This window comes from Oryzias latipes, chromosome 6 (genome assembly GCF_002234675.1).
Source record: "Oryzias latipes chromosome 6, ASM223467v1".
Taxonomy (NCBI): Eukaryota; Metazoa; Chordata; class Actinopteri; order Beloniformes; family Adrianichthyidae; genus Oryzias; species Oryzias latipes.
The window spans coordinates 17,758,163-17,773,898 of NC_019864.2; the positions used below are offsets into that span (position 1 = coordinate 17,758,163).

Here is a 15,736-nt window from a genome sequence, read left to right on the forward strand (position 1 = left end):
TAATTTTGAAAATTATGCCTGCTCTCTTAAAGAGGACAGTGGCGCTATTTGATAATTTCTCTTGTGACTTGAGATTTAATCAACCCACTTTAAGAAATAGGGTGCACTGGGAATTGTCACTCCATTAATAATAGAAAAGGAAGAAGAATGCCACAGTGGAACTAAAGTTTAGGATTAAAATGAAGTTTCTGTATCTGGGTGACCTCTTGTCTTTCACAGAACCTTTTTGTTTTCCTGCTCTCAACCTTGCAGTCTGAAATCTGTCAGTTTAACTATACCTACCTTTTATGTGGGTTGCTACAGTTTTAAAGAAGACATTTTACCAGACAACTGTTAGGTCTGACATTGAATAAGAGGGAACTAAAAAAATACAAAGTTGTTGAAAAAGAGACTGTGTAAAAAAAAAATATATAAGTAGCCTAATGAATGTCCATGCACATTTTCTGTGACAGCATGTTAATAGATGGAGTAGTAAAGACTGCTTGTGAGGATCCGACTGCCCTGCCTGATGAAAGATTATTTTTGGCAAAAGGAACAGTGATGAATCTGCTGTGGGTGAACGGACCGCCTCCGCTTTTAAAGAAAGCACCAAATTGTGACGCATCTTGCAAGTTGGAGTCAATGAGAAACATTTTTTTTTCCATGAACCACCTGAAAGCTGGTTTTAGCAGTAAACTAATAATAAATATTTAGTTTTTGATTTATGTTGCAGAGACAATTACCAGTCATTTCTATTTCTGTTGTGTATGTGTCAGCTACAAAGCTTTAATGTGCCAGGCCAAACCAAGTTGTGGATGTGTTAATGCTGCATACAGTCAGACTTTTTAGGGGGTAATAATGTGTGAGAATCAATATTAGGTTTGAATGGCTAATGTAGATAAATTGGGCTTGCTAAGTCATAGCCTTCCAGCCTTTTAGCTATTTTGGGTTAAAAAACAAATTGCACATTACCAACCAGATTGCACAAAATCTCAGAAATTAAATGTTTTAAGGTATGCAAATATTATTTTGCATTTGTACCAATTTCTACAAAATTTTGTGCACCAGCACAATCTCAAATCTCATCATCGAAAAAAAATGCAATTAAAACTAGAAAAAGGGTTAGAGTCTATGCACTTTTGGCTAAATAAAGAAAGAATTTAATCAAAATAGATTTCATTTAGGTATATGACTCCAACATTCTCTCTGAAGAATTTTTTTGTCCTCAAGTTTTTGGTTTTCCTTTTTTTCTTTCACTTTCCTAATCTCTGCCATTCCCTTTTTGTTGTGATGACCCACTTTTTCCTGGTGAGACTGCATCGCAAAGTGCTTCCCAGGCTGATTTGCTGGTTCACAGAAAAGTATTGTACAAAGACTTGGTACAATCACTGATAACAGTCCATGTCACCCCACCCGTTTTTTTTCCGTCCGAACAACTCTTAAGCACTAATGAACTCTTTAATCATGCTCTTGTCAGGGTCAAATTGATGTTTAGATCTATTGAATGATTCTGCCTTTTTTCTCTTTTCTACTGTTATTGCTATTGAAAAATTCTATTGGTATCTTTTACATATTTGATGTTTTCCTGGATTGCCCTAGGCTGCATAATAACGTAGGCTAATAACTGTACCAAAAGCCATTGTTGATCTACGACAATGGCAGCAGAACGCTTGCTCATCAATTTGTTCCACGCCTCAGGGAGGCAAGTCAGAGTAACTTAACTTTTTACCCCAGCCCTGTCTGAGCTCTCAACCCCCAACTGAACTTCTGTAGAGATATTAGTGCATTTTTTTGCATTGTATTTTGATAATACATAGAAGATATGATTTTATGCTAACTTGAGTAAAAGTATCTGTTTGGACATAAACGCAAGAAGAGCACCCTTAAGGATTTGGGGTTAACAATACAGAGAAGCAGATTGAAATAGTTTGGATACGTTGAGAGGAGTGTGACAAAGTAGTTGTATCTACTTGTCACCTGTCTGTAATTGCTCATCACTTTTAGACACATCATTTATGTAAATGTTTGGATTTGTTTGATTTTGCCATGTTTCTTACCTTCTTCCTGGTGCCCAAACAACAAAGTGGTGGCCAAGACCTTCACTTCCTATCTAGGAGTTGGGCATAGGAAGTGTAAAGGATTTGGATTTCTTTGTATACCTTTTGGTTGTAATGATTTGAGCTGTTTGTTTATTTATGTTTTCATTGTTTACAGGACTTTAACAGTTTGATTTACAAGAAATTTCTGTCTTTTGTTGTATATCCTTGTTTGGTTAAAGTGGCTTCCTTCCTGGGCGTGGCCAGCCAATTAACTGGAGCCCTATAAAGTGGAAGGAGCTCAGTGTCAAGGCAGGATGAGCGTGGGTGAGCTGTGAAGCTAAGGTGTGTGAGCTGTGAATAAAAAACCTGTTCCTGAGTTTTAAAGTCAAACTGCCTCCTATGTTAACCAGGCCACTCTAGTCACACCACATTGTGACACAGAGGAACAGTGATTGTTTTAGTGAAAGGATGCTGAGGTTAGAGCTGCCACGAAAGAGGCCTGGAGGAAAACCAAAACGTAGGGTTCATGGATGTAGTGAAGGTAGAGTGGTTGGCATAAGCAAGGAGGATGCAGAGAAAAAGATTAGATGGAGGTGAATGGTTCACTCCCCTAAAGGGAGCAGCTGAAAGACGAGGAGAAGAAAATAAGAATAGCACCTTGTTTTCCTGTTTGGAGCTGAACGTCTCGACAATTAAATTTTGTTTAAACTTAAATATATATGTTTAGACTAAAAATTTATGTGTAGGCAATAGTTTATCTTAAACGCTTAATTTGTCAAACCATTAGTGCAGAAGTGACTTATTCACCATAGCATTACAGAAAAAACAATGCAAATGTTCTCCTGGCTGACAAAAGAAATGGTCAGTGTCTGTGACTTCATGGTAGAAAAATCCATTTGAAAGCTCTAGAAGATATCCCGCTATTCTGCAGGTAAAAGCAGATCCACTTTTTCAAATTAAATTTAGGATGACTTTTCACATTAGGAGGATTTACGTGGGGTAAACACATACAAATACAAACACATCTTCATTCTACTGTTCTTAATTAAACATTGCATGGGGTTTCTCTTGTTTGAAGCTAAAAATGTACATTTGTTATTGCATTTGGGCTTAACGCTGACCTTAACATCGAAACCATCAGTTTTAACAGAACTCAAATGGATCTTTCGCCTTATTTATTGATCTGTCTTACCGCTAAAATCCGCTAAATTCAATGAAGTTGGTCATTATGAAGAAAAGTTCTAAAAAAAGTTTAAGTAGTGTTAGTGTTTGAACCCCTCCAAACCCGCCACCACACATCCATGCAGACACACAGTTAATAGCATCATGTTTCTCCTCTTACTATATAAAGTATATAATCTTTTATTAATGTTCTGGGCTTCCGTGTTGACACGGAGACTGTTTTAATGATTAATTTAAAGGAAAGTGCCCATGTGTGCTTAGAATGTCAGAGAACCAAGGCTCTGTTTTCCAAGATTATCCATCTACGCCAGAAAAAAAAAAATGTATGTCTTATTTGTCCACCTGATAAATGTTTGAATGTAAGTTGTGCATGTAAACATAAAGAATAGAAAAAAAACGAGACCTAGAATGTGTTTGTTCCATTAAGTTGAAAGTGTGAAAAAAAAGTAATATAGTAAAATGTAACAGGAAAATCCACACGATCAAGAACTGCTTTCTTACTAAAAATCTTTAAAAAAAACAATCTGTCAAGCAAGCAGACAAACTTTAAGGGTAGTTTATGACAGCTCAGTACCATGTAGATCACATGTGCCTTCAGAAATAAATAAAACAAACAATATGTTTTCAGGGTAGGAGAATACAGTATATAGAGAGCAGGTCTGAATTATGAGGGGCTGTATAAGACATTATTTATTCTGAACCATTCACATGATCTGAATGGTTCAGAATAAATAATGTCTTAAACGGCCCCTCATACTGAATGGTGTTTGCATGCACAGTTTAAGGCATGCCCTCCGTCCTCAGAATTTGGAGTTTAGTGTCTGAGAAACTCAATGTTTCTGTGCCAAAAAATGGTCTGTTGTTCAACCAGTTTTTCCAGAGATTATAGTTTGGACACACAACTTGATTATTTGGGACCCTTTGTTTGACTTTTTATTTTAATTATTTGACTGATCACATTTCTAATTCTAATACTAGTTTAAAAACTTGGTTAAGATCGCAAGACTCCTTGTCAGTTTGTTTAACAACCCACTTTCAGTGCTAATAATTGAACACTTTTGAAAAACAGCTTAAATATTTTTATTTTCACTTTTGTTTTTATTTTTACTTCCAGAGCTTCCTAAGTTGGCTCCGCTCCCTCTGGGAGGGAGGTTTCAAATATAAACATTTACACCAACAAACTTTCTCTGTGGTCAGCCTCTTTCCCAAGTGTTTATCTCCATCATTTAATGGGGTGGGAGGCATGAATGGGATTAGGGGTTCTCTGTGGGTCAGGGGTGGGGGCTTTATTTTTATTTTTTTATTGTTGTTCTTGTTTTATGTGTTTGTTCTGGTATAAAGCATTTTGTGTAATGTTCTATATAAAAAGTGCTATATAAATAAAGATTGATTTGTCTTGATATGAAATGCAGAAACAAAAACGCACAACGGTAAGGCAGAGATTTTATTTATTTTTGATTTTTTTGGAAAACACCCTTTTGTTGAGAATTCTCCTAAGATGGCATCAAAATTTATAATTAATTCAGCTGGGCTGCATGCACCACACAGGGGAGGGAGCATGAGGGAGCATGAACGGGGTTGTAGAAAGAGGGAGGGAGGTGGATGGAAGTGCTGCTGAATACTAACAAACTTGCTCTTTCTGAGCAACAAAAGAACAGATGTCTCCTCCTGCCTTCACCATCATGACTCTCTGTTAAGAGTCTGGCTTTCCTCCCATTTGAGGTTTTAATAGTATATATATACACGTGTGTGTGTGTGTGTGTGTGTGTGTGTGTGTGTGTGTGTGTGTGGGTGTGGGTGTGTGTGTGTGTGTGTGTGTGTGTGTGTGTGTGACAGTAACAAAAGCCTTTCATGCTTAGAAATTTTGAATTCATTTGAATCTAAAACACCTTAGATTCTTCAAAGTCCAAAGTATGTTTGGTTTCAGTTAAACTTTTTTTAATCAAATGTCAAGAATTGTTTATCTGTCATAAAATCTTCTTTCTGTTTTTATTCTATTGACCTCCTAAGCATTCTTGCTCCTCTGATATCTTACGATCTTGTAGTTAGAAGGCATGTCAGCTTGGCTGCAAATATTACAATGAAGCGATAATCTCAAAGTGACAGTGGTGAGCACCCAGGAGGCCCCTCGGTCCTGCTAGAGAAAGGTCAGATATCTTCAGTCAGCATTGGGTCACAGTGAGTCGTGGGGGTGGGGGTGTTCAGCACTGACAGGTCTTTGTCTTAATGAAGTGTCTGTTATCTCCAGCCTGAGTTAAAGCTCTGTAAACTGCCCTGTACGTGGCAGGGTTTTCTGCTAATGTTTAGACACCAAAATGAGCCAATAAAGGAGATGTTTTTTAATTTACATGTAAGCCAAAGAGACTATAATCTATCAAACAATGACAGGCTGACCTACATGAAGCTCAGAAGATGTCTAATTAAGCAAGACAAAATATAATTCCTAAAATAATTCCTGAGAGGAGATTTAATCCATCTCATTTTTTACTGAATTACAAGTAAATGAAAATAACACAAAAGGAAGGGGTCTCAAAGGAAACAATTGTAAATAAAGCCCTGCAGCTCAAACTGTGATCCAGCAATCAATGAAGATGTTTTGTTCCTGAATAATAATAATAATAATAATAATAATAATAATCAAAGTAGATGCTGTGTAGAAAAGGAAGTACCGGTAACTGCAGACCATGCACCAGACATTTGTGGCAAAACTGGCTTTGTTGAGTGGCTGCAAATATTTGAAGTATGTTAAATGCCACACCATCAACAGAAAGCTTTAAACTAATCCTGGAGCTTTTGCACTTTTCATGTTTTTAATTGCTTAATTTTTTTTAACTATCAAGGGTGATTTACACAGGAGGTTCACTCCTTTTGCTGGAAAACTGTGGACTTCTGCATGTTGATAGTATTACGATCAGATTTGCTTTGACATCCATCCATTCATCCATTTTCAGATCCTGCTGAATCTGAAGGTCACAGAGTTGTTGGTCCAAGGCTTTTTGGTGTAGCTCTCATTGATTCTCTCATTTAACATCTGTGCTTAATTCTACATTGCTGCCATTTAGTTAACACTTTGTCTTTAATAGCAATGATGGACACAGCTGTCATTCTGGTCTATTTTGTGAAGTTCCAAGGAGTCTTCAAAACATTTTTTTGTGAGATGATTTAGCGTGTTAAAGAGCAAAACCGGAATATTAACATTTGTCGTGTAAGCAACCGATCTTCCTTTTATGGTTTGAGTTGAGACTTTCTACAGATGTTTAGGAATCAGATGTTCTTGGAAGTGTTTAAGGGAAGCTCCCTTTTCAGAATCCCAAAATATTCACAAACCCGAGTGCAACACTTTTAATCTCTCTTATATCCTCATGCAACATTATGACAGGGTTTATTCTTAACCCTTCACACTGCTCTGGTTGAGTATTAACATCAAATAAATCCAGGATATCTCTAGCGGATTAAAAAAAGGTTCTAACTATTCCTTTATAGTATTTTAGCTATGTTGTGATTTTTGGTTGTTGTTCATTTTTGCTTTACTTCTTTGCTCTTGCAGCGCGATGCAAAAGGCCAGTATCTGTTTGACCTCATCTGCCACAACCTCAATTTGTTGGAGAAAGACTATTTTGGCATCAGATATGTGGATCCAGACAAGCAACGGGTAGGCATTCATGCATCAACATTATGGGATTTCTTTATGCCAGTCTTATTTTCTAAAATGTTTTGATGATATTAATGTATACTATTAGGCATCTGGTTAAATTGGTTATGGAGAAAAAGTGTTTTCTTTTTTAACCTTTGTGGGTTTTCCATGTTTAAATAGTTCTTACTGTTCTTGTCTTGTAATCTTTTAAAGTTTTGGGTTCACAAGTGTTCTGAGCACCTTTTTAGACATGAGATTAATCAATATTTGGCTTTTATTATTAGATTTGGTTATAATTGTTAGATTATAATTATTAGATTTCAACCCAGTTCTCAATTTATTCCGTCTGAGTCAACTAAAACAGATTGATGACCAGGTGAAGCGGTAGCTGTAATCCTAAAAAAGACATTTTCAGGTTAGTGTAAAGGTGTATCATAGATACAGTATTTGGCCTGACACTTTTTCACTTTTTTTTGTTTCATTACTTAACAGCAAAATGTGGACCATGACAGCATTTTAACATTTTTGGTACATACCACTTGTTATGCTAATCATACTTTTAAATCCTAAACATGTAACTAGTTATGAAACAAAAATTAAATCCCTGTGTAAATGACAGATAATAGTCAGTGTCTAAAGATTTAAAGATATGACGCTTCCTGCTTATGCTTACTCATAGCCTGGGAAGGCATGTCTGTTAGACTCTAATTCTGTGAGATATGCAGAGGTTTTGCTGGAGTCATAAAGTATTTACACCGTTAAAGATCACGTTGCAGTTCTGCAGATGACAGCCAACTCATGCTGATGCTGCATAACCTGTGCTGTCACTCAGAACTGTTTTGGTGGTCTTTGTGGAGTAGATTGGGTAACAAAAGGATTATTAGAAATAAAAATGCTAAACAGAATTTGGTTTCAGGGAGAACCTAAATGTGACGATAACAAAAAAAAAAAAAGGAAACCATCTGCATGGCCTTGATCCAAATTGTGTCTCCCTGATGTAAAAATGTGTTTCAGATGGAAAAGATGTATATTTTAATGTGAGCTTTGCTGTAACACCATTAGTAGAAAGTGACAGTAATAACTACCGAACATGATAGTGACACTTACTTAAGATGAGCAGATTTCCCACTGTTGAGGTTTGTGACATCATTCAAGTCATTGTCTGTTTTTGTTTTTGACCCAGCACTGGTTGGAGTTCACAAAATCAATTGCTAAGCAAATGAAATGTAAGTGCTTTTTTCCACTTTCCTTTTGTCTGATTCTGTATCCTGTTAGATGAGGACTAGGAGTGTTTTGTTAGAACATTTAACATCCTGATTTACACATTCAAAACTGGGAGTGGGGGTGAATATTAAGAGTCAGTATGTTCATATGTGTGTATGTGTATGTCTGTCTGTTAAGTGATACTGTGAACAAAATTGGAATTTCTTTTTTGCTTTTTTTTGTTGTTTCTCTTTTGCTTTGCCATCTGTGCTTGTAAGGAACTGAAATAGAGGAACGCTCTCAAAAATTAGATCTTAAGGGGGCAGTCCTCCTTTAAATTTAACGATTTAAATAAACAAATAAATTTAAAACATTGAAATATGTATAATTGCCCATCAATTAACCTTAATGGGGAAATGGCTAAAATTGTAAATAAATAAAAACCTAAAAACTGCGTTACTTTTATTAAATAGTCTGCTTTGTCTGGTAGATGCAAAATAACAAGTTGACTCTGGTTGGGACCAAGCAAGCTAATGCTTGTACACCTTAAAACAAGGATAGTGGTTCACTTGCAAGTGAATCTTCTTGTGGTTCACTACAGTGCGGGTGACATATTTGGAGACCCAAAGAGCAGAAATTTCTCAAAGAGAAAATGTGCCTGGCAGCACAAGTAGAGGAAATATTTCATTGTTTGGCAGGTAGTTTTACATTTGCTGGAAATTTTGATTAATGCCACTTGTTTTTCCTCTTTTTGTTTCCCAAAGCTCAACCTCCATTCACCATGTGTCTGAGAGTCAAATTCTACCCTCCTGATCCTGCTGCTCTCAAAGAGGAGATCACTCGGTATGTCCTGCAGCATTTTTTCATTTCACAGATAAGAGTGTTTGCAATCTTTACATTAAAATGTCTTGAATATAGTTTAAATTAAATAAAGCCTAGAAAACCATCAAGTTGTCTCAATTTTTTGAATAAATTGGCGGTAAGTTAGTGTTTATTTTTTCTTAGTAACCCAATATATTTTCCAGTGTTTTACCAAAAAAGACAAATTCTGGGATTCATTTTATATCTGTGAACTGGTCGTAAATTGTTTTCTCAACAGGTAGTTAATTAAAAAATGTGCTTCAGCAGCAAAATGGTGATTCAGTAAAAGAAAGGGCTTAAAGTCATGAATATTCCCAGTGGTTAAAAACCGGGACATGATAATCTTTATGAGAGTGCCTCAAGGTTTGCACTCCTGCTGATTATACTTTTAGTAAATGAAAGGGAGCATGTGATGGAATTTTTTAAAGGTTAGACAGTGTTACTTTCATGCATTTTTATTATTATTTTCACGCATTATTTTAATTTATTTACATTCAATTTGTAAATAAAGTTTGTGCTCTTAAAAATTCTTAAATTTCATTTGCTTAAAAATGTAGGCACCCTGGATATTGTCTCTTCATATTTTTTTATCAATGATATATAGATTGACAAAAAACATACACCTAATAAGAGGGATGTCTGCTGCTCTTTCTCCACCACTTCCAGGTCCGGTGCATTATTCATTCGATCAGCTGTTCTCGCAACAAACCATGTGGCTGGACGTTGCTGTTATAATCTGTTTTATTTATTTAACATAGCTATGGTATCAAGATAATTTCCCCTTCTAGGGGATCAATAACCTTCTAAGAAGTTTAGCTTAATAAATGAGGCTTTGAGCACCTGCTAACTCAGTTAAATCGATGTTTTGGGACTCGATGTATATGCCTGTGACGTTATTTTGACAGTTTTTTAACAGGAAATTGGGTATTCAAGACAAGGACAAATCATATTCAAAACAGACATGTCAAACATAAAACCCAATGCTGTATTCATAGTTTTTATTTTAAGTTGTGCATAAAGTATTAATGTGTGCACAATTTTGTATTTATTCATATGCTTCTTATTGACAGTTATCTTACCCCATGAAAAGGAGAGTTGCTGGTCCTATTAACTCCATTTAGAAATACATTAAAAGTTATGGTTATGAGGATTTTAGTACTTAGAGAAATCATCCGACCCTATCTTTGTCCTTGCAGATATCTTGTCTTCCTGCAAATCAAGAGAGACCTCTATCATGGTCGTCTCCTGTGTAAAACCTCGGATGCGGCCATGCTCGCTGCCTACATCCTTCAAGGTAATTGGACAAGACAGATGGAAATGACTTGCCCCACTCTCTGCATCTCACTGTTCTCTGTGTCACTGTGCTGTGCAGTTCACCATGTTGACAGATACAGCCGTCTATTCAAACATATCTCCAGATGATTGTGCTTAAAGGATGTTTTTAGCTGTAAAAAATTTCATCGGTCAATTAACCTTTTGTTTTGTGATTTGTAATTTAGTACTGATAAATTTTGAATTGCAGTAGAGAAGCAAACTCCAGGCATGATGTGAGGTGGCGTTGCAGGCTCCACAGAAAGCTGTGTTTTGATGGCATGCATGTCCTCTGGAGGACGAGCTGATAAATTAAACATAGACTGCCTGGTCAGATTCTTCTTGCATGAAAACCAGCATCAGGGTCATCTGAGGAAGGGCGTGATGGACCCTAGAAAACCTCGACCTTGTCTTATCCATCCCATTTAATCCGCAAACATATGTAAAATGTTGGGTTTTTTTCTGATTCCGCTCTCAGCTGAGATCGGCGATTATGACCCTGGAAAGCATCCTGAAGGTTACAGCTCCAAATTCCAATTCTTTCCTAAACAATCAGAGAAACTGGAGCGGCGGATAGCAGATATCCACAAGACAGAGATGATGTAAGTGAAACGACCCCACTGTGCTTATACTGTCCATCTGTTTTTGTTAGACTTACCTGCTGATGTGAATTCAGTCAGGTCAAAGTAAAAGGCTGTCGCTGACATGAAATATAGTTGTCTATGATCAATTATCCAGTCAGATCACAGCAAACAGCCCTCAATTGTCCAGAGGTGTATTGCAGCTTAGATGTATGTGTTTTATTCTTTCAGCCATTGGTCAGATTTCAAGTGCTCAAACATAGGAGTGGCACTTACAGAAAAAGATACAATAAAAAAAAAGAGTAATTTAATTATAAGTTCTAAAAATCAATGATAAATGAGCAGCAATGCTATTTTAGCATAGATGATTTGGAAATTGGTGCGATGAATAGGAGACAGACATTGCAAAAATGTAAGAATTAAGATTTAAGTTTGGTATCATCTAGTCAGTGTCATGGAGCAAAGAGCATGACACTCTGCTGCCCACTTGTGGTTTTCTCTGTAACGTAATCACACTGAGCAGTCAAGTGAAAATGACGTTTTGGTGTTTTAAACATGTTCTTGTAGCATTTGTCTCATGATGGAGGACGTTTAAAAAAAAGAAAATTAAGCCTAAAATTGTGATTCTGAGAATTTCTTTATTTAATTTGTTACGATTCAGGAGCAGACGAAAAAATGCAGTTGGAAAAAACCTTGTAGTTATGACGTTGGTGCTGCAATCGGCAAACCACCAGCCTCTTGCTCCATTCTGATGCATCCACTTTCAGACAAATGGATCCATGGGCGTCTTCGTTTTCCTCATCCGAGCTGGCGTCCGGCTAAGAACTGTACGGCTGGACAGCTCCAATATTTTTCGCAATTTTTGTTGCACCGCTAATGTTAGGTTGGGGTTGTGAGGGGCTGTAAGCAAGCAGTAGGGAGTGTAAACAAAGGAATGATGGGAAATGGGAGCAGGTCTACTTCACACCAATAGTCCCGCCAACAACTACTGTCGCTCTGCAGAAACTATGTACTAAAAAACAAAAAAGGTCTTTTGATTTTGCCTAAAATCAGCATCATCATAATTAAAAGACCTCTTGGAATGAATGTTTTTACAACAGATCAAGAAAAGACTGCATAGAAAAAGCATTGGTCAAAATTTGTATTATTTTTGTCCTCTAAGCTTCTTTTATTTCTTAATTAATTGTTGCTAAATGAGTTTTTTTGTGAGCCTTTTTAAATCTCTCCTAAAGTTACCAGTTTTTTAGTCTCAATAAGACACTGACACATGTTGCTGTCTCGCAGCGGACAGACACCTGAAACCTCAGAGCGAAATTTCCTGCAAAAAGCTCAGATGCTGGAAACATATGGTGTTGATCCACATCCCTGCAAGGTTGGGTTACTTTTGAGACAGTTTGAGATCATCAGTAAAATAATTTAAAAAAAAGAAGTTGATTTCATTCCAGATGTGATCCTTTATTTTGACATGTGCTTTTCAGGATGTGTCTGGGAACCCTGCTTTTCTCGCCTTCACGCCGTTTGGTTTTGTTGTGCTTCAGGGAAACAAGAGAGTTCATTTTCTCAAATGGTAGGCCAAATGTCTTCTTTAGCTTTTTAGCTATGTAAAGGACATTACCTGGTTGTTTAGAATAATCAAATTTAACATGCATGCATTGTGTAAATGAAGCAGAATGCATAATACAGTAAAGGCAATCTGAGGGCCTGTTCCTGTGCTAGCCAATGCCAGCAGTGAGATTCAAGTAACAACTTGATAAAATTAGGAAAATCAAACATGCATTTGAGTTTTATGCCAGGTTTTTACACAACACAATGTATTTCTGTAAAAAAAAAAGTTTTTTGCTAATACTAAAATCAGACACACTATGCAGCATATTTGCTGTATTTGTATTTGTTTGCTTCTGCTCTTTGCATTCCCTGTCTGCAGGGAATATTATTGTTAATCTGTTTTGTCAGACAAACACGGAGCACCGTGGCTGTTACGTGAGCTCAAAGCGGTGGTCATAAATATTTAACGAGGCTGTGGCTTTCTGTGTGTTCTTTCTATGCTTTCTCTCACAACAGGAACGAGGTGACCAAGCTCAAGTTCGAGGGCAAGACTTTTCACATATATGCAAATCAGAAGGAGGTGAGAGCGGGAAGTTTTGGAGAGACTGGCTCTTAAGTGTGGTCTTTCGTCTCAGTTTGTTATATTGTCCTGCACCACTTCTTATTTTCCAACACGCAGGACAAAAAGATTATCTTGACATACTTTGCACCCACACCGGAGGCTTGCAAACACCTTTGGAAGTGTGGAGTGGAGAATCAAGCGTTTTACAAGTAAGTCTGCCCATCTCATTTCCTTGGGTTTATCATTAAGTTCAGCTGTCAGACTTCTGCTCTTCAGTTATAAAACCAGGCACGAGTTACTTCAGACCTTTAGTGGTTGAGCGTTTTTGTGCAGAAGAAATGTCTCTGCTTCAATAATCTATCATAGAAATGACCCTGCCAGCACAAAAGTAAAGGAAGTTAAATTTCTGGGTGTCATCATTAATGAGGGTATTACTTTATATTTATAATATTAAAACAAAAAAAGCAAAACAACTTCTGTTTTACATAAAGCTAAATCAGCATTGGATAACAGCACTGTATTTTCTGTATAACTCGTTAATTGTTCCATATCTAAATTACTGTATCGAAAAAAAAAAGAATAAGACTTATCTCTGGCAGTAATTACAGAGAACCATCCAATCCACTAAACAGTAAATTAAAAATATTAGATACAAAGTATTTTTAAATGATTGCATGAAGCACATCAGTATTTTCTGCCACAAACTATTCAAATAAGATTAAAAAAGACAAAGGACTTACAGTTTAATAAGATGTGAGATTTTCTCATTGCTAAAATGCAGAACAGAGAAAAGATGCGTTTCATTTCAAGGAGCCAAACTGTAAGACAATTTACAAAATCCATTAAAGAAACCAAATCATTAAAAACATTTTAGAAGAGAATTGCTACAAAAATATAGTCAATTAACTTGCTCAATTTGAGGTCATTTCGAAATAAGATAGAGACTTGCTGGGCTGTTTTGTATTATTTTACACTGAATGCTTTGATATAAACCACAAGCGATTATGCTATAAAGCAGAAATGTACATACATATATGTTTAGATACAGTACTTTTTTATTTCATTTATTCCTCTTTTTTTCCTTTCTTAGTATGTAAAAGGGACAGAAAAAAATCGTTTTCTTCTTTCTAGTCCTTTTCATTTCCAGGCATAACTTGAAAGTGAAAAGAAAAGTGAAAGAAAAGTGAAGATTTAGCAAATAAGTCAGAGAGAAGTCGAATCAATCAGTGATGATCCAAGTTACCACAAAGCATGTGGAGGGATTAAAATAAAAACAATATAGGAGAAAGTATGACCTTAAAGTGGCAAACTAATATTTCATCTGTGGTTGGACAAGAAGTCTGGGGCAAGAACTTCACAGGAGAGGAGGCTGAATTCAGTTCATCAAAATCAAAAAATCCTTGACTGCAAAATAAAACATTAAACTCACTGAATATTTCTGTGTAAACACATTAAATAGTATATGGAGCCGGATAGGGATGTATTGCCAATTGTGCATGGAGATGACGTAAATAATTTAATCACTGAATAATGTTTGCCTTGATTGGAGAACCATGTGCACCCACATCGTGAATCCTCCTTTGACTTTCCATGTGGGTGCATTCGACTTCTTTGTTTCTCCTTCGTCAGGCTCGAGAAGTCGAGTCAAGTTCGCACCGTATCCAGCAGCAACTTATTCTTCAGGGGCAGCCGTTTCCGCTACAGGTAGAGTACACAACAAGGCTGTTTGACTGATGACAGGGAGGGGAGGACACGGGGAGAGACGCAGCTGGAAGGGGAGAAAAGTGCTTACCATGTAGAAGACTTGCCCTCCTGGTGTTCCATGCTGTAACGTCAGTGTACAGCTGCCTGGAGGATAAAAGTGACACTTCGCCGTGTAGGAGACATAAAGGGACAAATGCTCACTCGATGCTCTTTTGGTGCTAATGTGCTTTAAATCACCAACACCGCAAGGAATTATTCCAGTCTGTGCAATTTGTTCTGTTATGTTAAGGTTACATTTTTTATTTTTTCTCTGGATTTAGCACGATAAAAGTTTGGACAGTCAGTTGCAGGGTTACCGAGTGTAGTGTTGAAGGGTAAACCATGATCATTGTTTTATATATTTTGCCTGCAAGTCTGTTTGTGCATTTGTCAAACTGGTGCTAATTCAGTCCCCCGTGTCTGAATACACCAGGTTAATTCAGTCACAGTGTTTTTGTGCGGCTGCGCTGGTTGGGGCTGCTGTGCCTGATCACATAAGTGTGCGTGTGTGTTTGTAGAACTCATCCTGAGCATCGTTTTTGTGCTTTACAACAGTGGAAGAGTGGCAAAAGAGGTGATGGAGCGGAGTGCCAAAATCAAACGTGAGCCTCCAGAAATACACAGGTAGAGTTGTAAACTCAGGAGAGGTCAGACTGTTTGCTCAGATTTTTCTTTTTATAACGCTTCATTAATCATAGGCACCAAGCTGCTGTAGATGTCTTCACTACCAGCAGCGGGGTTACATTATGGAATACTTTCGCTCTCTGAATGATTTTTAATGATTATTGTGCATTTGTGTATGATTTTTGTCTTTCCAGGGCTGGCCTTGTGCCCAGCAGAAGTTGCCCATCTATCACCCATGGGCCTAGGCTCAGCAGTGTACCACGCACACGTCGGAGAGCTGTGCACATATCTATCATGGAGGGTAAGAACTGACCTGCTCTTACATGCATTTAGGGCTGTTTGGAGGCAGAAAACAAAAAAAAATGTAAGCAGAGAATAAAAACATAAACGTGTTACTGCACAAGAAAATGGGATATGATGCAGTTATTAAGCATTTGTGCTGTTTGGGAGAATTTCTTTCTCATTAAAGTAC

The 15,736-nt window shown here is 37.0% G+C and overlaps 1 protein-coding gene across 3 annotated transcripts in view; it reads left to right on the forward strand.

The window, feature by feature from the left end:
• frmd5 (FERM domain containing 5) overlaps nucleotides 1-15,736 on the forward strand; it is a 45,998-nt gene that overhangs the window by 24,007 nt on the left and 6,255 nt on the right. The window contains exons 2-13 of one of the 3 annotated variants that reach the window (XM_023955820.1): nucleotides 6,748-6,852; nucleotides 8,018-8,060; nucleotides 8,802-8,880; nucleotides 10,095-10,192; nucleotides 10,688-10,811; nucleotides 12,075-12,162; nucleotides 12,269-12,357; nucleotides 12,852-12,915; nucleotides 13,015-13,106; nucleotides 14,527-14,601; nucleotides 15,196-15,242; nucleotides 15,459-15,565. In XM_023955820.1, the coding sequence (XP_023811588.1) occupies nucleotides 6,748-6,852; nucleotides 8,018-8,060; nucleotides 8,802-8,880; nucleotides 10,095-10,192; nucleotides 10,688-10,811; nucleotides 12,075-12,162; nucleotides 12,269-12,357; nucleotides 12,852-12,915; nucleotides 13,015-13,106; nucleotides 14,527-14,601; nucleotides 15,196-15,242; nucleotides 15,459-15,565 (1,011 nt within the window). Of the gene's footprint in view, nucleotides 1-6,747; nucleotides 6,853-8,017; nucleotides 8,061-8,801; nucleotides 8,881-10,094; nucleotides 10,193-10,687; nucleotides 10,812-12,074; nucleotides 12,163-12,268; nucleotides 12,358-12,851; nucleotides 12,916-13,014; nucleotides 13,107-14,526; nucleotides 14,602-15,195; nucleotides 15,265-15,458; nucleotides 15,566-15,736 lie in introns of all 3 variants that reach the window. The other 2 variants (XM_004070018.4, XM_020704065.1) reach the window with 2 other exon arrangements.